The sequence below is a fragment of the Triticum aestivum genome, chromosome 7A (genome assembly GCF_018294505.1).
Source record: "Triticum aestivum cultivar Chinese Spring chromosome 7A, IWGSC CS RefSeq v2.1, whole genome shotgun sequence".
NCBI lineage: Eukaryota > Viridiplantae > Streptophyta > Magnoliopsida > Poales > Poaceae > Triticum > Triticum aestivum.
This window is the reverse complement of record NC_057812.1, coordinates 295,328,402-295,352,480: the sequence shown is the minus strand read 5'-3', so window position 1 is coordinate 295,352,480 and position 24,079 is coordinate 295,328,402. Positions and strand designations below refer to the sequence as shown.

Here is a 24,079-nt window from a genome sequence, read left to right as displayed (position 1 = left end):
ACCACACCCGACAAGATATCCTGGCGTTGGACGTCAAACGGCATTTACTCGGCCAAATCCTGCTATCACGCTCTCTTCCACGGATCCACTACGCCGCCCTCTTGGAAGCTTCTTTGGAGGAGCTGGGCCCCCCTGAACACCAAGTTTTTCCTCTGGCTCGCCTCTCTGGACAGGTGCTGGACGGCTGAGCGCCGCGCTCGTCACGGCCTCACGCTCGACACCGCCTGCGTCCTATGTCACCAGGAGACAGAATCCATCGACCACCTCCTTGCGGGATGCGTCTTTGCCCGGATAACCTGGCATGAGATCCTGGCTTGGTGCCGGCTCACCACTCCTCCGATGGACGGCGCGACGACCTTCTTCGCTTGGTGGGCGCTTGCGTCCGCCACCTCGCCGAGCGGACTCCGTAAAGGGCTCAACTCCATCGTCGCTCTAACCGCTTGGGCCATCTGGAAGCATCGCAACGCCGCCATCTTCGACGGCGTACAACCCTCCACTGATGATCTGGTGGTCTCCATCCAGGATGACGCTCGCCTATGGGCTAAGGCCGGCGCCAAGGGACTAGCCTCTATTATTCCTGTAACCTGATCATTGTAGTGAGGCTGAGCACCCTCCTTCCTCTGCTCGATGCATCCCTCCAGACGCCTTCCAGCGTACGTCTGTACGGATGCTACCTGTACCTTGTACTTTCCAACCCTCCCACCTATCAATGGAATGATACGCTGCTAAGCGTATTCACCAAAAAAAAAATTTCGCAAAAAAATGCAGGAAAATAATTTGGAGGAGGAAACTTGGAACGAACTCGTCCATCGTCCCATGCCTCCATGGTTCGTAGGTTGCCTCACGCCACCGCACACAAACACAAACCGTGCATTGCATAGAGACCGCGCCGTCACGAATGCGAGACGGTCGCCTCCCCCGACAAGCCAACGCCAAACCAAAGCCCACGCGAACGCAACACCGCTCTCTCTGTCTCTCTCTCTCTCCTCTCGCGCGCGCGACGACAACGAGAAGCCGCGGCGCTGTCGGGTACCCCGCCGCTTCTGCTCGCCGGAGATGGAGGCCTCTGGGAGCTGGGACGCCATCGACTGGAACCAAATCGAGGTACGGTAGCCCCAGCCCCCGTCCCCACACCTTCCTCAGCCCCGCGGTCCCTCACCTGGTACCACCTCGGCCGCGCGCACGACGCCTCGGCGGGAGTTGGGGCTTCCGATTCGCACGCGGCCCGCGTCGGGGCCACCGCACGCTGCGAGCGCGCATCGCTCCATTCCTGGAACCGATAAGCACGCGCATGTGCCTGCACCCCTCCGGCGCGAGTGCGTAGGGTTAGGTTGCTGTTGTGGCTGTGGTCTGCTGTTCTAATGCGGCTCTGTGCTTTTTTTTTCTCGCTTCAAGGATCCGAGGTCGCGGAGGTCTTCGCAGGGAATGGAGGAGTTCCTGCTCGAGGACGAGGAGGTTTATGCCCAGGTTCGACTCCATCCCCCAAGTTTAAATTCCTCACCAGTTCGATGGATTTCATTTTCTGTGAGGTTGGTAAATTCCACTTCGCGACCTATTGATATGTTTTGGTAACCATATGCAATCTTATGGTATACGGCGAGCCCGTGGCGTGGATTGTCATTAACTCTGATATGTATTGGTTGTGGCTGTTCTAGATTAGCCCAATTGCATTGCACATACCTCAAATTCTATATAACAAATGGGCTAGTATATCGGTTGCAATATTGCTATACTATATGATTTTTTTGCGGCGGGGTAGTAGATAATGTGTGTTTCCCTTTATTTTCTAGCCTCAACAGGTTCCACTTCTACACAGTTAACATATATATGTAATAATGTGCCTAAGCTGGATGTAAATTTTCACAGGAAAAACTAGTGTTTAACACAAAGGAAATTTATCACAATAAGCAGTATCGTACAACATTATTATGGATGCTTCCTTCAATAATAAAGTATTATGTACACAAACAGTTGATCTGCAATAAAAATCAAGTACAGCTGGGCATGTCATTGTCGTAAATGGAACTAAATTGCTATTTCCATTGTTTATATGTACAACCTAACCAAATAAGTTCGTGTGAGCAAATTCATAAAAAAACAACTTGATATTAATTTTGTTGAATATACCATTCATTAGGTGGAACCTGTTAGTTGACCGAACAATAAAATCTGAGTAAAGGCCAGCGTGGCAGGTCTACAGGCTGTGATACCTCCTGCAGGAGAGATGTGGAAGTCTCATGCCGCCGGCGAGCCGGCTATCAACTATTGGAATTCAGAAGGACAGAATGTGTGCAGTGGGGAGATGAGAGGACTTGACGAGTTGAGGAGTTATGGGGATGTACGGCGGCTCCATTAGGTGTTTTCACGTCGAATGAAGGGTTTTCCGTATCCAAAACGTATAGCAGCAGTATCCCACGCGTATCAAACATTAGTTTCTTTTAAAAAAAATCAATAAATCAAAGGATACATACAAGATATGTATCGGGCCGTATCGGGGCAGTATCCGAGTATCCGGGCAGTATCTGGCCAGATACGTGTGCTTTCTGAAGTATCCACGCAATGTAGGGCTGTGCTTCCAGCATTCATGTGCTAGATACTGGAGTTAGATCGCAATTAGTGCATTCCAAAAGATTTGGAGGTTGTGTAACAGCATATAGCAGATCCAATGTAGTAATGTACATAGTTGGCTATTTAGTGGCTGAACTGGAAATTCATATGGTCGGAGTGCATGCATGGCACGTGTTAATCAATTTGTCAGCTAATAGGATCAGTAAACAGGAAATAATTATGGAATGCCTCTAAAAATTGTGGAATAAATGTGACAGGCAGACAAATGAAGTGCACTGAAATTATAAACTGGTTTTTGTTGCCATGCATATTCACTTGCAAGACAGAGAGAAGTAGACAATAGCCCCACCGTGGTCAACTCAACAGAGAACAAAGATAACCCAAGGAGAATTTGTGTTGGGTGAGATGATTCAAGGTTCAGTGGACTAGTCTGTGGCTAGTTCCTCCCTTTCTGCTATATTTGCTCCCCATACCATGAAATTTCTGCTAACAAGGGGAATAAATGCCTAACTGCCTATCATTGTCAATTTTCCACATGACATATTCTTAAATTGAAGTACTTATTAATCTGTGTGGGGCCAAATCAATTTAGTACTCAAGGTTATTTAGTGACTTGTTTTTTCCCTAGTGTTCTTAATTTAATAATAAGGAAAACCACGAGTTGTAAATGATAATGCATTTCCAGTCGTAAACCAAAAAACTTCACTGAATGAATCTCATTCCCATGTTTGACTTCACATTTGTCCATCTCGAATTTGATCATCCTTACCTCTCCTTACTTAGGGCCATGGTGTTGTTCTACTAAACACAGATGAGGCCGGCATTGTTTCAGTGACAAATTTCCGTCTTCTCTTTGTGGTAAGCAATCATATTATTATTCTGTTGGAACCATGAAAACTAATATTACACGGCGTGATGCGTCTTGCACTTAAATACAAATTCCTTCTGCCATGTGATTCTTCTTTTAATATTGTTCACTTTCTACATTGTGCTCTCAATTTCATTCCATCGAATTGGAATCTAGAAAATTTATTGGTTTGTTTTTGGAATAAGAACTTTGTATATTCTGTCTTACATTTCTTTATTTTTTCAGAGCCAGGCAACAAAAAGCATAATAGAGTTAGGTACCATACCCCTTAGTACAATTGAGAAGTTAAATGATGTAAGTCTCCAGGTTACTATCAGTGGACACTTTATTGGTTTAAGTTTGGTTTATCTTCTTTGGTGCATGACCACTGTTTGTTTGCTCTAATGCTTGCAAGCAATTCTTATGGATTATTGATCAGACTGGTTTTTCTGCAGGATGTAAAGCTTCAATCCCTACCACGCCAGTATGATAAGAAGCAGCCTCGTGAACTTCTTCAAGTCATTGGTGAGTTTCTACTTCGTAGGGTTGCCCTGAGCACCGACAGCTACTTAATCATGAAATTTGAGTAAGTCTGGATGGAAGAATGATACTATTGATGTGAGGAATCTCTTTTACATATCATCCTGTAACTGCATCCACCATTTCTTCTATTCTTTTACCCCGACGACTCAGATTTGTGATTTTTACCGTGATAGTTGAAATGTCTTTGTTCTGTTGCTGCTTCATTCATTTTTTTTATGGATGTGCAGTCTATTTCTAGTGATTTTTGACCATTTGAAAAGTTCAGAAAATATATTTTAATTACCTCACCTTTTACTTGGTTACTTTTCTGTTCAGGTAAAGACATGAGAGTTATTGTGTTCGCTTTTCGTCCTAGAACCAAGCAGGTAGATATTCTTTTCCATTCTAGCCAAAATCTATTGCATTTGTTTATCGATTACTTTTTTCAGCTTATTCTGGAAATATGCGCGACATTTTCTTTAGGTTGAGCAATATCCAGTTTTAACTTTACATGCACTTGTATTTTGTTGTACCAGATTACTAGATTAGCCATTTATCTTCAGAGATCTACTTCTGATACTTGCCTTTCCAGAAAAATGAAGTGTTTGACGCTTTGAGAAGATATACTAAACCTTCTCAGCTGTGGGAGCTATATGCATTTTCTTGTGACCCATCCACTGTTGATAAGAAATCCGATCCAAAGATGCGTCTCATGAAGGAATACCATCGTCTTCTTAACGAAGGCAGTGAGTTTGAAGTTGAAAAATATTATTTCCGTAACAATTGGAGACTAACCACAGTTAATTCGAGCTATTCATTGTGTTCAACATACCCCTCTCAGTTGATTGTTCCTAAGAGCATAAGGTATTCTTTTGCCTTTGGCAACATCATGTGATAATTTCTGTTCTTTTAAATACATCCTCAACAAGTCACACATGCAAATATTTTTCTTTTAGTGATGAAGATTTGTGGCAAGCTTCTACTTTCCGAGCCGGCAGACGCTTGCCTATTATTTCGTGGTGTAACCCTGGTTTGTCTGCTCATTTTTCATTCCTTGCAAACATTTTTTTCCTTCCCCTGTAATTTTTGTACTCACTATATTTGGAAATTGTTTTATGCATGAAATAACGTCAGCGTTTCTTTTGTAAAATATTGTTGGTTCATAGATGGTCAGTTATCTCCTTTACTACCGGCTAAAAGCCTGGCACCACCACAACTCTTGTTAGTATTCTTGCAAGTATATCCAAACCAGTCAATTATACTTGTAATGCTACTAGGTTTGGGTATGAACCTTCTATTTGGTCTGGCAACCAGTTCTATTTCTGTTTGTTATAATGTCAAATAAAATCCCAAGAGTAGCTACTGTGAAATGGGAACTTCCTGGTTCTCTGATCTCCTTATTTCTTTCTAGTTTGATCATGTTATGTGAAATCATGTTTTATATGTATTCCTCTGTCCCAAAATTCTTGTCTTAAATTTGTCTAAATACGGATGTATCAAGTCACATTTTAGTATTAGATACATCCGTATCTAGACAAATCTAAGACAAGAATTTTGGGACGGAGGGAGTATTTTCTTAAGTAACTTTGAAATTCGAGTGGTTCATTCATGTTGCTGAACACCAAGTCTCTACACCTGTCGTGCTTGAAAAGAGGGCACATAAATTTTGTTTGAAGTCAAATGGTGCAAAGTTTGACCAAGTTTGTAGGAAAACTATCAACAATTACAATACCAAATCATATGCCTTCTTTTTGGAGTTGGAGGTATTTTATATCCATATTGATCGGGCAAACTACACATGTTTTGGTGATTAAAGGCATGGTTATAGCGGTGATAAAAAGAACCGTGAAGGAGGCATCAGCTAGCATTTTGGTTCTAGTTTTTTTGAATAATATGCAGTAAGAAGTGAACTTGTTTGTATTGCAGTTTCTGGAGCTGTCTTGGCAAGGTCGTCTCAGCCGCTGGTGGGATTAATGATGAACTTTAGAAAGTGAGCTTACATCCATCTAAATAAATAGCCTTGACATGTGTGCTGACCTCTGAGTGCTGCTGGTCTAATCATACTGTAATTTCTGCAGCAATGCTGACGAGAAGCTTGTTTCTGCTCTCTGCACCCAAAATGTTGATGCGAATTTGCCTCCAAGGTAATCAAAGCATGTTTTACATTTCTATGTTGGTTGGGCTCTCTGATATCATTTAAGTATCGTCTCTTATAATGTGTCCTTGACTCTATGAGCCCTCTTTCACGTATGATGTTTGCAACTTAATTCTTACATGTGCTTTTCTTTCTCTATTTCTATCTCTACTAAAAATGAACGGAAGGTTCCCGTTTCACTCTTTCCTTTGTCCAACCCTCTTCCTACTCCCCGTTTTGATTTCCCCCCATCCCACCTCTGTTTTTTTGTCCCATTGGATTTCCTGAAAACTGTCTCAACTTCCCCACATCTTGGTGACTTACCAAACAAAAATCTTCTTTTCATTGTTGGTAAGCCAATAAGGCCTCATTTGGTAGAGGTGGTTTTCCAGCCCCAAAGGGGTTGGGATTGGAGGGGATTTGGTGGCTCCTCTTCTTCACCCAATCCTCTCAAATGCTCACCAATCCAACCTTCACATCCCTTAATCCCCTTTCTACTATTTGGTACACACAGTTTTGAACAAGCTGGTGCAGAATGGCAACACTACAATTAAAAGTGCAATCTTTACAACTCAACTCATAAAATAACTTTACATGCAACGAACGTACAACCAGATTATGCAAAGCAACAAATAAGCTCTTATAATCAGTTATAAGTATCATGATTCCAGAAATAAGGAAAATGATTATTGTATAAACATGGCACATGCCACGGTCCAGATGAAAAATACAAGATGTTTGATCAGCGAATATCAGCGGTTCATCATCACAACACAAACACATGTTCGATTGGTGGATGCTCTTAATCAATTGCGAGCATGCTGACCGCGTAGATGATGTCAAGCTGTAGTTGATGATTGTGAGCAGCAAGCAGATGAAGAACTGCATCTATTCAAGACAGAAGGGACATAATTAGTGGTTACACTTGAACTACTACCATTTGATTGAACACATCTAGAGGACTACATTATAAACATCTGGTCTACAGTTTAAAAACTGGAATGTGTTCAATATCAGACCAGGGAAATAAAAATGTGCAAGTACATTATAAACATCCAGAGGACTACACTTAAACACTTCTTAGTGTAGAAGATAACAAGCATTAGATAGGCTAAGCCAGTTTTCCATATGGCTTAAATCATCCAATATTGCGTTGACAACAAGATATTACTCCATCAAGACAAATTTTAATGCACCAATTTAACATTGATGGATGCGCAGTTGCGGGCTAAGCTACTAGAATATCTATGCCTCCATTGCAACGCATGGGCAGTTATGTAGTTGAAAGACAGATGTACGCAGGCAAACGGTGTTGCGCTGTTGCTAATGCTGTAGACTGTCTTATTGTCTATCCTCACATACAGAGCTGAGAACCCATAGCTGATGTCATGTCATATTAAATTTTACCTACTTTTGTGTTTAACATGAGCAAATTCTAGTTAGTACCTTGTGTGTTGTGCGTGCCTTTGTGTCTGTGTTGGGCTTGTTGTGCTGTGCCCACAGCTGAACCCGTGTAGCGTTTGTGTGCCTGTGTGTTGGACCTGGCCTGCGGTGGCGTTGTGTGTGTGTTGTTCGGTTGGTACCTTGTTGACTTTGTGCTCGGTGGTTGCTTTATTTATAAAGCGGGGCGAAAGCCTTTTTCGGTAATTCTAGTTAGTATAAGCCACTGCCTTTTATGCCCTCCATTCCATATTTTTTAGCACATATTGACTCTCTGATACGGTGATACCTAACCTCTATGAACAGTTTCAATGCTTTTAATGTTGCAAATTTCCCGCTTCCAATGTAAACAGGAAATTATACATAGTTGATGCCCGGCCAAGAGCAAATGCTTTAGCAAATGGGGCAAAGGGTGGTGGCTCAGAGTCATCTTCTAATTATCCAAAATCTGAGGTAAGAGTATATGCACAGATCGGCTTGTATGGGTATTCTATAGAACTGCTTTATACTTTGTTTTATTTCTTTAATTCATTGGATTTGGAACCAGGTTCTTTTCTTAGGAATACAAAACATCCACACAATGAGAGATAGTCTTTCTCGCCTTAGGGATTATGTGGATGCCCATGGGTCAATATCATCAAACGGTTCCTCTTCAGCTGTATCCCTCGTCGGAGACCGGGCAAGCATTTGATTTTTTCACACTGTAATGTATGCATGTTCGTTGAGAAGCAAACACAAGAATAATATAATATTTTCTCTTTCAGAGAAATCGTGGATCAACCTGGGGTGGAGGCAGTCTTAATAGCATGACACAGTTTTCTTCGATGTTAGGGGAATGGCTAAATCATATCCAGAACATCCTAGTTGGTGCTTCATGGATTGCTGCACAAATTGCCCAGGAATCAGCTTCAGTTCTTGTCCATTGCAGGTTTTTTTGTACTTACCTCAGTATCGATAAGATGTGCTAATTGAACTAATTTGCTGGTTGTTGTAAATGAAGAACATTGATGGTTCTGTTTTCTGTGATCATGCTTATTGATTTTGCATTTAGTTCGGACATGTCATGCATGCAAGTGTCTGCAGGGAAGATTTGCTATTCTCTGCTCATCATATTTGTGCTTATCAATTCAGATAACAAAAGACCTGTTGCGAATGATTATGAAATATTTGTGTGATCAGTAGGAAAAGAAAACCATTTGAACCCTCAACTATGGCAAGAGTCTGCTTATGTGATGTGCATAAATTCATTTATACATTGCACGGAAGGATGGACACTGTTTGCTGTTAAGGTTTTAATGTTTTAGTAGCTGAACCCGTTTGTTAAAATAATAATAATAATGATATGTATCCCAAGTTTCTACCACTTGTTGTCGAACTTGCATAATCAGAACCTAAAAATTTGCTCTTTTTACTCTTGTGACCCTAGGATGTGAAATAATGGTGAAACCACCTTGAGAGGTTATTGAACTACCATTTGGAGGTAGTGAAGCCAGCCTATTTTCACCCTTTTGCTGCCGGAGCTCCTTTAATCATTTGTTGTAGCTGGGATTACATGCCAATGCCACTGGAGTGGTTGAACTATACCATGTAGGTTACCTTATATAATGATGTGGTGTTAAAGCAGGCCTTAAGAACCAAATGCCGGTTGGTTGGTCTTTGTTCATTTTGAGTTTGGAACATGGCTTGTGACCCAAGATTTAATCATGGACAGGGATGTGTGGAAGTTAGCTATCCATGTGCCAGAACGGTTTCAATATCTTATGGGTTTCAACTCTAGCCTATCCCAACTTGTTTGGGACTGAAAGGCTTTGTTGTTGTTGTTGTTGTTGTTGTTGTTGTTTACTAGTCCTACTAGGAATCAGAGGGACTCCAAATCCTGGCCGTCTTGCTCACCTCTCATGCAGTTAATAATGATCCTTTGGTTGTAATCTTAGGCTGCATGATTGCTACAGCTTTGTTGCTCCTATCAAATTTTAATTTCTGATTTTTGTTTCTCTTTTGCAGTGATGGTTGGGACCGCACAACCCAGTTGATTGCACTTGCTTGTTTGTTGCTTGACCCCTATTATAGAACGTTCGATGGGTTCCAGGTACAGACTTGCAGAGACCACAAAGTTTGCAATGTGCTCCTGTGGCAAGATAATTTTGTTTCCACTTATCTTCCATTCCTGTCATGAAACTCTTCAATGGAATATTTAGAATTATATTTGATGTTTGATTGTTTTTGTTGTTAAAATGGAAATGTAATGTATTGACATGCCATTTCCTCGGACTAGTTGTTGCACATGCCTCTTCACATGATATATGGCCTTCTGAACTTTTAAGACTAAAACTGCAGTTCATATTCACATTAAGTTCCTGTGCCCTGCAATTAATCAACATTACGTTGTCTAATGTATAATAGTTCCTGATTGCTGATTTGTTTCAATCGTGTCACTTCAATAGTATGAAAGACTTGGTTTTGGAACTTGGATATATAACACTCTTTTACCAAACTGTTTTTAGGCCCTTGTGGAAAAGGATTGGCTAGCTTTTGGTCACCCGTTTGCAGAGCGATTGGGAATTCCAACAGTGTCCGAGAATGGGGGATCACAGTATGAGCTACTAAGGCAACCATCTGTTGGGAATTTAACCAGTTCGCCGAGCAGAGGTTCTTTAGGAACACCAGGGTCATCCTCTAATACATCAGTTCAATCCCAGACATCAAACAACAGTTCACCCATACTGTTACAGGTAGCCTACAAGTGCTACTTTTCTTTTCCTTTTGTCTGGTAGATTGTATCAATAAATAATAGGAGTTGCCTTGGTCTCAGCAACTACCAACTGGTGGCTTTGATGAGTAAATGATAGGCTGTTTCTTTTATATGTTAATATTCAAATTACTTGTTCTATTTAATAGATTATGGATTTTACCTATTTGGGGGGCTAAAGGCTTCTCACCGTTTAGTTAGGCTGTGCAGCAGACCCTTCACAAATCATGCCTCTCAGAAGCGTTAAATTTCTAATAGAATGACATCAGTTAACAGCATGGTGTGCTTTAATGATTATCAATTTGTTTGAGCATTTGAGAACAAAACTGCATGGCTCCTTTTTAATATAATAGAGGCGACCTATCATACAGTTTGGATGTGTCTGTTGTCATTGTTCACGCATTTGTGTTTGTTTTGGAGGTATTTGATATACATTTCGTTTAATTACTTGAGCTTGTTCTCTTCTAATACCGCATCTTTTGTTTCAGTGGCTTGATTGTATTGCTCAGTTGTTACGTCTATACCCAGCTGCATTTCAGTTTTCATCTGTAAGTCTTCTTTTCCTTCTGCAGCTGTATGGTCATGCTAACACTAGGTCTCTTCATGGATATGCATAACCTGGACTATTCTTGTTGCAGAAATTCCTAGTTGACTTTATGGATTGTGTGCTATCATGTCGCTTTGGGAACTTCCTATGCAATAGGTATTCAATCTAGAGACCGTCTTGGCAATTTTTTGTTTGTGTGTCGTGTGTGTGCGCGCATGCGAACGTGGCGGTGTGTGTTCAACAAAAGTGAAGCATATGAAAAACGCGAAATTTGAAATGCAGATGTTGTGTCGATATATTTATTATAGGACATCATGTAAGAATTGAACTTAAGTTCAGATCAATTTTCAGTTAAAGTTTGTATGCATGTATCGAATAAAAGGAACTCTGTAAGGAGACATGCCCTCATTCTTCTAAGGTTTTCCATATGCTTTTTGATGTTTAAGAAGTATCCCCTCACGGAAAAACAACTAGCATGATTATTTATGATTGCAGTTGAATTAAGTCACTATAGGGTGCACTGAGCAATTCTGAAGTTTATCTTAGGTATCTAGTAGTACACATCTGGTGCTCAAATCAATTCAAAGTGTCTGCAGGTTGCATGTGTATTATCTACTCCCTCTGTCCCATAATATAAGAACGTTTTTCAAGCTAACATAGCTTAAAAAACGTTCTTATATTATGGGACGGAGGGAGTAGTAATTAGTTGACCCAGTAATCATGCCACATCCTGTTTTAGAATCCATCATCCACAAATTTTAAGCTATATAATCCACAAATTGGAGATCCTATTGATTACGTGCCAAAAATGTGCTTGTCCAGACCATGATAGTCTCTGGTTAAAAAGATAATGTTTGATTCTTTCTGCACTGTTTGGTTTATCTTAATTGTAAAGTATTCTGCATGGCTAATTTTTATTCCAAATGCAAGCGAGCGGGAAAGAGAGCAATCTGGGATTACAAGCTCTTGCCATTGCATGTGGACGTACTTGGCTGATCTCCGGGCTTCTGGTGGTAGCTTCCATGAGCACATTAATCCATTTTATGACCGAGAGAGGTATTGGCTCCCCCTTGTACCCCCTGCTGCAGCACTTGCTCCAACTCTATGGCCTCAGTTTTATTTGAGATGGACATGTCCCCCTGAATCACAAGGTGGCGGTCTTGAATCCCATGGGCATTCCATGCGTAAAAAATACGAGGCCTCAGTCAAGGTACTTTTCATTAGCCTTTTATTATTTATTATGCAGGCTCATCTCTATTTTTTTAGTACTTGTAATACATAAGTTAGCAGACAAAAATTCATGGCTGAAGATACGTTTCATGTATTCCTTTGTTTTCTCATGCAATGGGCAGTCAAAGGAGATGGCTGAATCAAGATCAAGGGATATTAAAATGAAGATGGAGTCTATGCTGACAGACTTGCAGAGGGAGAGGCGTGCAAGTAGTTCAGCCTTAGCCATGGCTCAAAGGGCTCGAAGGGAGAACGTCGCCATTAAAAGGGCAATCCAAACTATAGGGTGCACTGTTAATTTCTCGACGAACGAAAATCAAGTGGACAAGTCCGAGGAGATGTCATATTCATTTCGAAGAGAAGCTGACACTGTATCCCAGCAAGATGATAATGCTGACCTGTCTGTATCCATCTCTGCGATTGAGGACAGTTTGGTATCAGAGACACCAAGCAACCAAGTTTGCGAATCGCTCTGCCCCTTCCGCAGCAGAGAGGGGTGCAGATGGCCACATGCTGCTTGTGCGCAGCTAGGAAGCCAGTTTGTTGGTTTAAAGGCAAATTTTGATGCTTTTGACCGGCTATCTGTAAAAGATTGCTATTTTCCTAAAGAATAGGTGAGACCATGAGCTCAAGGCCGTTCTAGGTGCACTTTGACAGCTGCCGGTAGATTTTTTTTCCCCGCGGTGGCGCCTCTCAGTTTGCATTGACAGCAGAAGATATGCGCTGGGAGCAAATGAAGATTTAATTATTTTGAGTTGAAGCTCACGTCTGACTCGCAAGTTCCTCAGAAGATATGCGCTGGGCAGTTGTCATTCTAGATTAGGGGTTAGCGATTCGTTAAGACCCACTGGGGACTGAAAGGGCAGTCCTTTGTGTTGTATATAGTTTAAGTAATGCCAGATGTGAGAGGTGGTTTTTCCACCTTTTGTTTTCGTTAAAAAAAAATCATCTGATTGCTTGGGAATAAGAGCTAATGTACATCCTGCTCTGATGAATAAAATGCCATCTGTCAAAAACATGTACATGTGGGTTATCACATTCTTTTCATTGTCACTGTAGCTTTGTTTTGTGAAAATAAATTATGCTTTGTTTCCAGCGCCAAGGTTTAAGCAATGTCTTGAATTTGATCAGCTAGAACTAATATGTGCAACGAATTCTGCTCGCATCCACTTAAAATCAACAACAGTGCTATATCTTTTCTTCATTTTCCGTACTGAATCAAACCATAAAACAAGGCTTTATGAACGGCTGAAACACCAAATTGACACATATACATGCCTATATTATTAGAGCCTGTTGTTTGCATTTGCAGCAAAAACATTCTGAAGAACGATCACACACTTGCATTAACGGAAGAAAAATCTTCACCATTTCCCAATCTTAGTTCATAAACTGATTAATCAATTTGTGAGAAGGTAGAATCCAAAAATCCAAACAATCTCGGGATGAGCTAGCGAAGTAACAGTAACTGAACACAGGCCACGTTAAGTGTCGATGCCAATCGACTAAAAGAAAAGCGCTACTGTGAATTGTATTGAACCATCGTGTTGCTCCTTCTCACGCAGAAAAATGCCATGAAATTACTGTTGTATTGAACCATCGTGTTGCTCTTTCTCACGCAGAATAATGCCATGAAATTGCTACAAGGTATGCAAACATGCACAAACATCATGTTTCATGGTTGAATCAAGCGTTTATTATCGCTTAATATCTCAAACATGCACAAACTTGTTGACCAAGGTTGTTTATCGAACTCATGATTTTAGAACAAGTCATGGAGTGGGAGGGTAGAATGTTTAGGAAATTATTGCCTTGCTCATAGCCGAACATGGAAGCACTTGCAGCAAATAAAAACGGATGCTAGTGGTGAGCTGCAACAGCAGGAGCTCCTTCGGCTTCCTCCTTGGCCTTGCGAGCAGCAGCTCTTATCTGACGTTGCTCCTCCTTGTAGATCCTGTTCCTGCGCTGGAACTGCGGTAGAAGAAATAACAAACACTAAGTTCACGATTTCGCTATCAGCTTACCATGATTCATAAAATCACCCGGCACAAGGAAGTGGAAGTGCAGAATAACATGAGTTCAGACTGCCATCTTATCCAGCGCCCGAAAATACTTCAATAACAATGAATGGAAAGAAGCTGGTTCTAAAGTATCCTTTTTGCCAGGAAAACGGTTCTAAGGAATCAATGCATTGTCCCTCTGAAACAAAACATAAAATTCATAATATGATATGATCCCATCACGCATGGCAGGATGTAACAGATACTTAAGTATAATTTGTACCTTCTATTTTTTGGTTATAGTAGTCACATCCTAGAATCAGCAATTGTCCTATTTAGTTTATCCCATCACCGGAAGCAGGAAGCTACTAGGAGAATCAGCAATTGTCCTATTTAGTTTATCCCATCACCGGAAGCAGGAAGCTACCAGGAGAATCAGCAATTGTTCTGTTTAGTTTATCCCATCACCAGAAGCAGGAAGCTACCAGGATCACCTGGAAAAACTAACCCCCCCCCCCCCCCAGATTGCATGATACAATCCGGAGAGCAAAATCTAGATAACAAATGTAACTAGTTGGTTATCTGAGCCACAATTTCAGCGACCATCCTAAGAGATGATTGCACAAAAGACTCCGATACACGATCTTTACATTGACTGCAACACGCAATGAAATGGAGCATGCAAGAACTCCGACCTAATTTGTCAAGCCTACAATGGGTTAAAGGATCCCTGCGCAATCCTACTTTGCCCGAACACGGCTACATCGGATCGATTCAGAAGGTCGATGGTTCACAAGTAGGCTACATTGACGACGGAATATAACAAATTAGCACATGACAATATCGACATGAACCCTCCAAGTTCGAGAACACATCGGGAACAATTGATTTCTCTCTGTATATCGATACTGCCACGAAAGACCGGAAATGCCTGAAATTCCGGAGTGGCTCGCCTACGTACGAATTACACGAGGCCCCGGCCACAGATCTAGGTAGCCGCCGGCCAGCGATGCGGCGGCAGATCAGACGAGGAAGGATAGATCTCTATCCATCTAGGCGGGGGGAGGAAGGGGGGAAGAAGGATGGGTACCTCCTTGGAGTGGTGGAGGCACTCGAGGTAGTCCTCGCGGAGGAGGCCGCAATCGGAGGGCTGGCGGCAGCGGCTCATGCACGAGCTGAAGTCCAGCCAGAAGTCGTAGCACCGCCCCTTGTTCCCGTTGATGCCCCACCCGGACGCCATCGCCTCTTCTTCTTCTCCGTCGTCGACCTTGGCAGCCTCTTCTTCTCTCTCTCCGGTGGTCAGTCACGATGTCCCTACACTGCTCTCTCTCTCTCTCTCTCTCTCTCCGCCTTCCTTTCCCTCACCAGACAATGTTGGCCCACGTACCATTCCCCTCGGAGTCACCATGTCTCTGCTGGGCCTTGCGTGCGGCTCTGGGCCCCCAATACCCGGGTATCCCCAATTCCTTCTTTCTCTACGGTCACCCAACATTCCCTCATAACTCGCATAAAAAGCAAGCGATTACTGAGTAGTTGGCGGCGGAATAGGTACCCGTCGCCTCTGGCGACTAGGGTTTAACTACTCCGACGGCATCCTGCCGTCATCGAGTTTTACCTACTAGTATGGGGTCCGATCCACGTCTTCCTCCCAGCACTTCCCCTCGGGCTGATCAAGGGGACGGCTGGCCTGTCCGCCCGGCCTTGGGGTTTAGCCGCCATGAAGTAGATGTTGGTGTCAGATCACATCTGGTTTTCCGATTCTGTTTCGACTTGAAAGCCTTTGCTACGAGTTCGCCGCCAGTCATTATGAATATCGTTAGCTGGAACTGTCGCGGGATTGGCAACGACACGACGGTTCAAGAGCTTCCCACGTTAGTGCAACGGTTTGCCCCTTCCGTGCTGTATCTGCAAGAAACACAAGTATGAGAGTTACGGGCTAGAAACCTAGCTTTTTCTTTCGGTTTTAGTAGATGTTACACTGTTGGTAGTAATGGTAGAAGTGGAGGTCTGGCTATCTACTGGAACAATGATTTATCGCTTGAATTGATTCATTACTCCCAATACCACATTGATATGATTGTGAAGAAGAATGGAGAGGAACCATGGAGGCTCACCAACATCTATGGTGAAGCGACAGTTAGTGAGAGACAGAAAACATGGACCTGCTGAGATTTTTAAGAAGTGAATCTGAATTACCTTATGTGTGCATCGGCGATTATAATGAAGTGCTATTTTCGGAGGAACACTGTAGCGACCAGATCTTAAACGGTCTGATCTCTGTGCTCCGGTGTCATTCCTGGATCAGTAATGCTGACACCACACAGTACTCGGAGGATTTATAACAGAGTAGCAATCACACATTTATTACATCGAGTATCTCAAAAGAGAACTTATTACAATAAGTATGGCTTAAGGCCATCTAATAACGATAACAGCGGAAGGCTTGGAAGATAAGTGAGTCCATCAACTCCAACGGCATCACTGAGTATAGAACCACGACTTAAAAACTCCTTAATCGTCATCTGAAAAGTCTGCAACATTAACGTTGCAGCCCGAAACGGATCAACACATGGAATATGCTGGCAAGGTAACACATAGAGAGTAATGGAATGAAACAGCTATACTATATGCATATTTGGCTGGTGAAAAGCTCTATGGTTACAGTTTTGCGTAAAGCCAATTTTTCCCTACTTCAAAGGAATAAAATTTAATTACTATCATGGTGGTTGTTAAACATTGAGAATGGTTGACAGCATTCTCAATCCCAAGTAAGCATCAACATTAAAACCCAACAATAATAATTAAAGTAACATGATGAGATTCACATGATAATCTAGGTACTAGATACTCAAGATGTCCATAACCGGGGACACGGCTAACCATGATTAGTTTATTACACTCTGCAGAGGTTTGCGCATTTTTCCCCACAAGACTCGATCACCTCCGTTTGGTTTCTCGCACTACATGGTGTTTGAGAAGACGGATGACCGAGACATAGTCTTTCAGAAGCGCTAGCACCTTACGATCGGGTAGACCGTACCACCTACATCCCCTACATCTGCTAGTCTACCACTGTAAGAGTTCGCACAACTTAGTCAACTATGCTAGAGCCCATAATAGCTTGTGGCTGCACACGGAAGTTTCTAGTATGAATAGTCTCATGATCCCTTTGAGCCTGGGTGGCTGTCCAAAAGAAAACAGGCAAGTCCTGGAATACCCAGGTGCCTCAATCCACCCAGATGTGTGTTTAAGTTGCCACCTTAGATAAACCATTAATTAACAATCTCACATCTGTCATGGATATCACTCACCCAATCCACGTCTACTAGCATAACATGGCATAATAAGCAAACGTAGAAGTAACTCCCAAAGGTTTGAAAATAAACAGGTAATAGGTACTACCTCATCTACTTCCCATCCCACAAATTCATTAGATCCTAATCATGCAATGTGTGAGGATTGATCTAATGCAATAAAACTAGATAGTAGAAAAAGTATGATTAAAGTGTTACTTGCCTTGCTGATGATCCATGAAACCTAACGATTCGAAGTAACAGGCGGCGCACTCCGGGTATTCTATCGTAGACAAACAAACAAGCATACAATAAGTACTCATCTAATGCACAGGTAAAACTCAAATAAGAGATCTAACTAGAAGGTTCAACTTAAGAACTCCGGTTGGCAAAAAGAATCAAATCGAACGAAACAACGAAAGACAAACGGCGAAAGAAAACAACTTTGTTCTACTAATCTGGATCTAGGGCAAATTTTACAGTAGCAAAATCTTGTTTAAATTGGTTAAACGGATAGAGGGTTTCGAGACGAATCCCTAGGCACTTGAATCGCCTGATTCCGATAAACGAGCGAAAAGTTAAACTAAAACGAAAATCGGATCAGGAATCACGATCAGAAAAATCGCGGATTTAATCCGAGAAAAAGAAAAACAACGGACGCCGATTTTTTTTTTCGGCACGGAAAACGAGGTGCGACGAACCTCGGGCGGCGGGATCGTCGTCGTCGGCGGCGGCGGCTCCGGCGGCGCGCGCGGATCGAGGCGGGGCTGATGGGCTGGGGCGGCTCGGGGCGGCGCTATTTAAAGGCTGCCCCCGGGCGGTGTCCCGCTCGGGTACGGCCCGAAGTCGGTTCTTTTTTTTAATATTCCACTCGGAAGAAAAATAAAAAGAAATACTAAACGGACTCCAAAAATTCCGAAATTAATTTTCACGGGCTTCTAAAATCAAGCCGCACAAGGTGAACATTTATTTGGTCCCTAAATGCAATTTTGAAAAACGCACATTTTTCCTAAATTCAAATAAAACACCGAAAAACTCCGAAATAAAATCTTATTTGATTTTATTATTAAATCCTCAATATTTCTTCATTTTGGGAAAGTCATTTTATTCCCTCTCTCATATTTTTGAAATAGAAATAATTGATGATAAAATAAATAAAATCAAATGATCCTATTCTCAAAATTTGAGAGAACTCAAATATGAAAATAACGAAATCCCCAACTCTCTCCGTGGGTCATTGAGTTGCGTAGAATTTCTAGGATAAACCAAAATGCAAAATAAAATATGATATGCATGATGATCTAATGTATAACATTTCAAATTGAAAATTTGGGATGTTACAAACCTACCCCCCTTAAGATGAATCTCGTCCTCGAGATTCGGGTTGGCTAGAAAATAGGTGAGGGTGGTCTTTGAGCAAATCTTCCTCTCGCTCTCAGGTGGCTTCATCCTCCGTGTGGTGGCTCCACTGAACTTTGCAAAACTTAATAACTTTGCTGCGAGTAACTCGGCTGGCAAACTCGAGGATCTTAATTGGTTTCTCATCGTAGGTCAAATCGTTATCCAACTGAATAGTTTCCAAAGGCACTATGTCTCTCAACGGTATGTCAGCCATCTCCGTGTGACATTTCTTTAACTGAGAAACGTGGAACACATCATGTACTCCTGACAATCCTTCGGGCAATTCCAACTTGTAGGCCACTTCTTCCATACGCTCCAAAACTCGATATGGTCCTACAAATCGTGGTGCTAGCTTCCCTTTAACTCCAAAACGCTTTGTTCCCCGAAGTGGAGATACTCGAAGATAAGCTCTGTCTCCGACTTCATCCCATGACAACGGTGTCCTACACCTCCTTCCGTACAAGGCTTCGAAAGGGGCCATCTTTAAACTGGTTTGGTAACTGTTGTTGTAAGAGAACTCTGCATATGGTAAATTATCGTCCCAACTAGATCCGTAATCTAGCGCACAAGCTCTCAGCATATCCTCCAAAATCTGATTGACTCGCTCGGTCTGTCCATCTGTCTGTGGATGAAAAGATGTACTGAATTCTAGCCTGGTTCCCAAAGTTTCGTGCAACTGCTTCCAGAACTTTGAGGTAAACTGGGTTCCTCTATCTGATACGATACTCTTTGGAACTCCATGCAGACATACGATCCTGGTCATGTATATCTTTGCCAACTTAGCACTGGTGTAAGTTGTCTTCACTGGGATGAAATGAGCTACTTTCGTCAATCGATCAACTACAACCCAAATCGAGTCATAGCCTGAACGAGTCCTGGGCAATCCCGTGATAAAATCCATGCCTAGCTTATCCCACTTCCATTCGGGTATCGGCAATGGTTGTAACAATCCTGCTGGCTTCTGATGCTCTGCCTTTACTCTCTGACATACATCACAAACTACTACATACTCCGCAATATCCTTCTTCATTCCGGTCCACCAGAAGATATCCTTCAAATCCAAATACATCTTGGTATTTCCTGGGTGAATCGAATATGGTGAGTCATGTGCCTCTTGCAAAATCAACTTCCTGATCTCCGGGTCATTGGGCACGTAGACACGGTCTTCAAACCATAGGGTGTCATGCTCCTCCTCATGAAATCCTTTAGCTTTTCCTTTACTAAGTTTCTCCTTTATAGCGGCAATCTCTTTGTCAGCTTTCTGAGCTTCTCTGATTCTATCCATCAAAGTTGATTGAATCTCCAATGCTGCTACATAGCCTCTCGGAACTATTTCCAAACATAGTTCACGAAGATTTTCTGCTAACTCCTTGGGTATTTCTCCCGTCATTAATGTATTGACATGGCTCTTACGGCTTAATGCGTCAGCTACTACATTAGCCTTTTCAGGATGATAATGCAATTTCATATCATAGTCCTTGATAAGCTCCAACCATCTCCTTTGTCTGAGATTCAACTCCTTCTATGTGAAGATGTATTTCAAACTCTTATGATCCGTGTACACCTCACAATGATTTCCAAAGAGAAAATGTCTCCATGTTTTCAAAGCATGCACTACGGCTGCTAACTCCAAATCATGCGTAGCATAATTCAACTCATGAGTCTTCAGTTGTCTTGAGGCATATGAAACAACTCTCCCTTCCTACATAAGCACTGCTCCAAGTCCTCGACATGAAGCGTCGCAATACACCTCATAATCCTTGGTCTGGTCTGGCAAAATCAACACTGGTGAGGTAACCAAGCGTTTCTTCAACTCCTGGAAACTAGCCTCACATTCCTCTGTCCATATGAACTTGGTATCTTTCTTCAACTACTCAGTCATAGGCTTCGCAATCTTTGAGAAATTCTCAATAAATCTCTGGTAGTATCCTGCGAGTCCAAGGAAACTCCGGATCTCTCCAACTATTGTTGGGGCTTCCCACTTGGTCACGGTTTCAACTTTAGCGGGATCTACTGCTATACCTTCTCCAGATATAACATGTCCGAGGAATCCTACTTCCCTTCAACCAAACCTCACATTTGCTGAACTTGGCATATAATTGATATTCTCTGAGCTTTCCAAGTACCAAACGCAAATGCTCCTTATGTTCCTCTTCATTCTTTGAATAAACCAGGATATCATCAATGAACACTACGATGAACTTATCCAAAAACTCCATAAACACTTTGTTCATCATGTTCATAAAATAGGCAGGTGCGTTAGTCAGACCAAATGTCATAACGGTATACTCATACAACCCATACCTGGTGGTAAAAGCTGTCTTCGGAATATCCTGTTCTCAAATCTTCAACTGGTGGCATCCTGATCGCAGATCGATCTTGGAAAATACCTTAGCTCCTTGCAATCGATCAAACATATCATTGATCATTGGTAGTGGGTACTTGTTTTTGATCGTTACTTCATTCAATCCTCGATAATCAACAACCATCCTTAACGATCCATCCTTCTTCTCCACTAGAAGTACTGGCGATCCCCAAGGCGAAGAACTTGGGCGAATATATCCTTTATCCAGTAACTCCTTAATCTGCTTCTTAATTTCCACCAAATCCTTTGCTGGCATCCTATATGGTCTCTTTGATATTGGACCTGTGCCTGGCAATAGCTCAATCAAAAACTCAATATCTCTATCCGGTGGCATGCTTGGCAACTCCTCTGGAAATACATCAGGGAAATCTCTTACCACTGGTACTTCCTCCTGCACAACTCCTGTTAGGCAATTTACTTGAGTCCTCTTTGGCACATGCCGGGATACATACTTGATCCTTCTCCCTTCTGGGGTGGTAAGCAAAATTGACTTACTAGCACATTCAATATTCCCTTCATACTTTGATAACCAATCCATGCCTAATATCACATCCAATCCTTGAGATTCCAATACTATTAGGTCTGAGGGAAAAACATAGTTACCAATCCTTAATGGTAACCGATCACACCATAGACTAGCCACATATTCTGCTCCGGGCGAGGTTACTAACATGGGTGACCTAAGGGCTTGGGTTGGTAGGTTATACTTATCCACAAATCCCTTTGAGATGTATGAATGTGATGCGCCAGTATAAAAAAGAATGAGTGCAGTAAATGACTTAACCAAAAACCTACCTATTATTGCATCGGGCTGAGCTTCAACCTCCTCCATGCTAACGTGGTTCACCTGTCCCCTGTTGAAAGGGTTCGACTTCTTCCCACAACTTCCATTGCCATTTTGGCCTTCAGGACATTCATTGGCATAATGTCCGGTCTTCGAACACTTAAAGCAAGTGACTTGGCTTAGGTCCTTCTTGGCTGGGGTTGATGGGTTGGTGCGGTTCTGGCCGTTGCTTCCTCCATTGCCATTACCATTCTTGGTGCCATTGTGATTGTGCGAGCTACCTCCTCCATGGGTATGCTGAAAATGTCCTCCTGGTCTAGGGGTAAAATGTGGCTTCTGCTGAGCTCCTGAATTGTACTTTCCTTGTCCATACTTCCTCTTGCGATTCTCAATCTGCTGCTGCTTCCCTTTAATCATAAGAGCATGATCTACCAACTCCTGGTAGTTGTTGAAGGTGGCTACCATCAATTGCATGCTCAACTCATCATTCAGTCCTTCTAGAAACTTCTCCTGCTTAGCTGCATCCGTAGCGACGTCATCTGGGGCATAACGTGCTAGCTTACTAAATTCCTCCACATACTGGCCAACTGTTCTTCCTCCTTGGCGCAAGTTGTGAAACTCACGCTTCTTCATGGCCATAGCTCCTGCTGAAACGTGTGCAGTACGAAAATCCTGCTGAAACTGGTCCCATGTGACAGTGTCGACTGGGAAAGTGGCTGTGAAATTCTCCCACCATGATGCTGCGGGTCCTTCTAACTGATGTGCAACAAACTTCACCTTCTCTGCATCTGTGCATCCTGCTGTGGTCAACTCCCTAGCGGTCTTGCGGAGCCAATCATCTGCTACTATCGGCTCGGTGCTACTGGAAAACACCGGCGGATTCAGCCTAAGAAAACGGGCTAAGTGGTCAACAGGTGGTGGTGGTGGTGGGTTGTTGTTGTTGTTGTTCCCCTGATTCTGATTCTGGACTAGTAACTGCATCAATGTGTTCTGCTGCTGGATCAACTGGGTGAGCTCCGGTGGAAAGGCAAATCCGGGGTCACGTCTCGGAGGCATCTGAGGGTTTAGAAAAGATGAGATATAAGAATAGAGGGGGTCTAAAGAGAAAACACTACCCATATGCACATGAGGCAAAACAAATAATTCACTTCAATCAATCAAACAAGGGCATACAATCGATCTATCTATCGCAAAAGTGCTCGGACTACTATATTTACATGGTGGACTACTACTACTGATGAGGTGGTCTACTAGAAATATTCTACGGTCGTTGACTCCATGATATCTGCTCCAGCTTCATCAACATAGTCATCATCGCTACTATCTGCTTCCGAGCCGGTGCCGTCGATGATGATGTAGTCTTCCGGGCTAATTTCCTTGGGTTCTTCGTCTTCATCTACTAGCGTAGGGTCTCCCATAAATATTCCAATCTTCTTGATCAGGTCGTCATTCTTCTCCACCAATACTTCAATTTCCTCTTCATAATCTTCACGTGTAACCTTGAGTTCTTCCTCTAGTTCCTTGATTCTAGTCTTAGCCTTCTTCAGATCTATCATGTCGGCGCACATCTGGTTCTCCTGTCGTCGAATGTACTAGTTTAGCTCGTGGATAAAAGCTGCAATTGATCTATCCTTCCTGGTGCTGATCATCTCCCAGTGTTCATCTCGGCGCCCACAAATCTGGTAGATAGTATCCTTGAGATCCTTGTGGTAGAATTCTCCAATACGTCCCATGGCGATGTGAGCTGCCATGCTCTTTCCTAGACTCCAAGTTGGTGCATCAAAAGAAAATTCTATGGGCTCAGTGACTGGCATGAACGTCATTCCTGGTACTTGAACTTGAATCATCCAGCGCTCTTCTTCAAGTAAAGTGGCGTTGTAGGTTCCCGTGAAGCTTGGTACTCCTATATTTAGGTATCTAGTGACTTCCTTCAAGTGACGTCCAAAGGGTGTATCTTCATCTGGTTGTGTGAACTTGTTCCTTACATCCGCCATACTAAAGAGTAGAAAAGATGAGAGGTCAGAAGAGAAGAGAGTGAATAGTAATCTAGGTCTTTAGCTTAGTGGTCGTGTCCTACAGTCAGCGTGTGCTCTGATATCATCTCTGTAGCGACCAGACCTCAAACGGTCTGATCTCTGTTCTCCGGTGTCATCCCTGGATCAGTAATGCTAACACCACACAGTACTCGAAGGATTTATA

The 24,079-nt window shown here is 42.6% G+C and overlaps 2 protein-coding genes across 4 annotated transcripts; one reads left to right on the top strand and one right to left on the bottom strand.

Annotated features, from left to right (window-relative positions):
• Positions 1–857: 857 nt before the first annotated feature.
• Positions 858–13,059, top strand: LOC123152676 (phosphatidylinositol-3-phosphatase myotubularin-1). 3 transcript variants are annotated; one of them, XM_044572170.1, is made up of 20 exons: positions 858–1,104; positions 1,396–1,467; positions 3,352–3,426; positions 3,662–3,730; positions 3,871–3,940; positions 4,274–4,323; positions 4,530–4,801; positions 4,894–4,967; positions 5,864–5,927; positions 6,016–6,081; positions 7,865–7,964; positions 8,059–8,190; positions 8,276–8,439; positions 9,516–9,600; positions 10,016–10,243; positions 10,749–10,808; positions 10,899–10,963; positions 11,738–11,863; positions 11,959–12,017; positions 12,160–12,391. In XM_044572170.1, exons 1-19 carry the CDS (start codon positions 1,057–1,059, stop codon positions 11,969–11,971), a joined length of 1,833 nt encoding a protein of 610 aa, XP_044428105.1. In that variant the 5' UTR covers positions 858–1,056; the 3' UTR covers positions 11,972–12,017; positions 12,160–12,391. The 3 variants fall into 3 exon arrangements, with proteins under 3 accessions (XP_044428105.1, XP_044428103.1, XP_044428104.1); XM_044572168.1 differs by having other exon boundaries at positions 11,738–12,017; positions 12,160–13,059; XM_044572169.1 differs by lacking the exon at positions 3,662–3,730 and having other exon boundaries at positions 11,738–12,017; positions 12,160–13,059.
• A 548-nt stretch (positions 13,060–13,607) lies between these two features.
• LOC123152677 (NADH dehydrogenase [ubiquinone] iron-sulfur protein 5-B) lies at positions 13,608–15,431 on the bottom strand. Its single transcript, XM_044572171.1, has 2 exons — positions 15,128–15,431; positions 13,608–14,008 (listed from the first exon to the last, which is right to left on the bottom strand). The coding sequence occupies exons 1-2, from the start codon at positions 15,275–15,277 to the stop codon at positions 13,898–13,900; spliced, it is 261 nt and encodes an 86-aa protein (XP_044428106.1). The 5' UTR covers positions 15,278–15,431; the 3' UTR covers positions 13,608–13,897.
• Positions 15,432–24,079: the final 8,648 nt, after the last annotated feature.

What these genes read in the sequence shown, in the direction of transcription:
- LOC123152676 (XM_044572168.1), top strand. Translation starts at nt 1,057, where the DNA reads ATGGAGGCCTCTGGGAGCTGGGACGCCATCGACTGGAACCAAATCGAG. An exon ending in ATTTCCGTCTTCTCTTTGTG is followed by an intron (nt 3,427 to 3,661) that starts GTAAGCAATCAT and finishes TTATTTTTTCAG; the next exon opens with AGCCAGGCAACAAAAAGCAT. An exon ending in TTCGTCCTAGAACCAAGCAG is followed by an intron (nt 4,324 to 4,529) that starts GTAGATATTCTT and finishes TTGCCTTTCCAG; the next exon opens with AAAAATGAAGTGTTTGACGC.
- LOC123152677 (XM_044572171.1), bottom strand. Translation starts at nt 15,277, where the DNA reads ATGGCGTCCGGGTGGGGCATCAACGGGAACAAGGGGCGGTGCTACGAC. An exon ending in GCCTCCACCACTCCAAGGAG is followed by an intron (nt 14,009 to 15,127) that starts GTACCCATCCTT and finishes CTTCTACCGCAG; the next exon opens with TTCCAGCGCAGGAACAGGAT.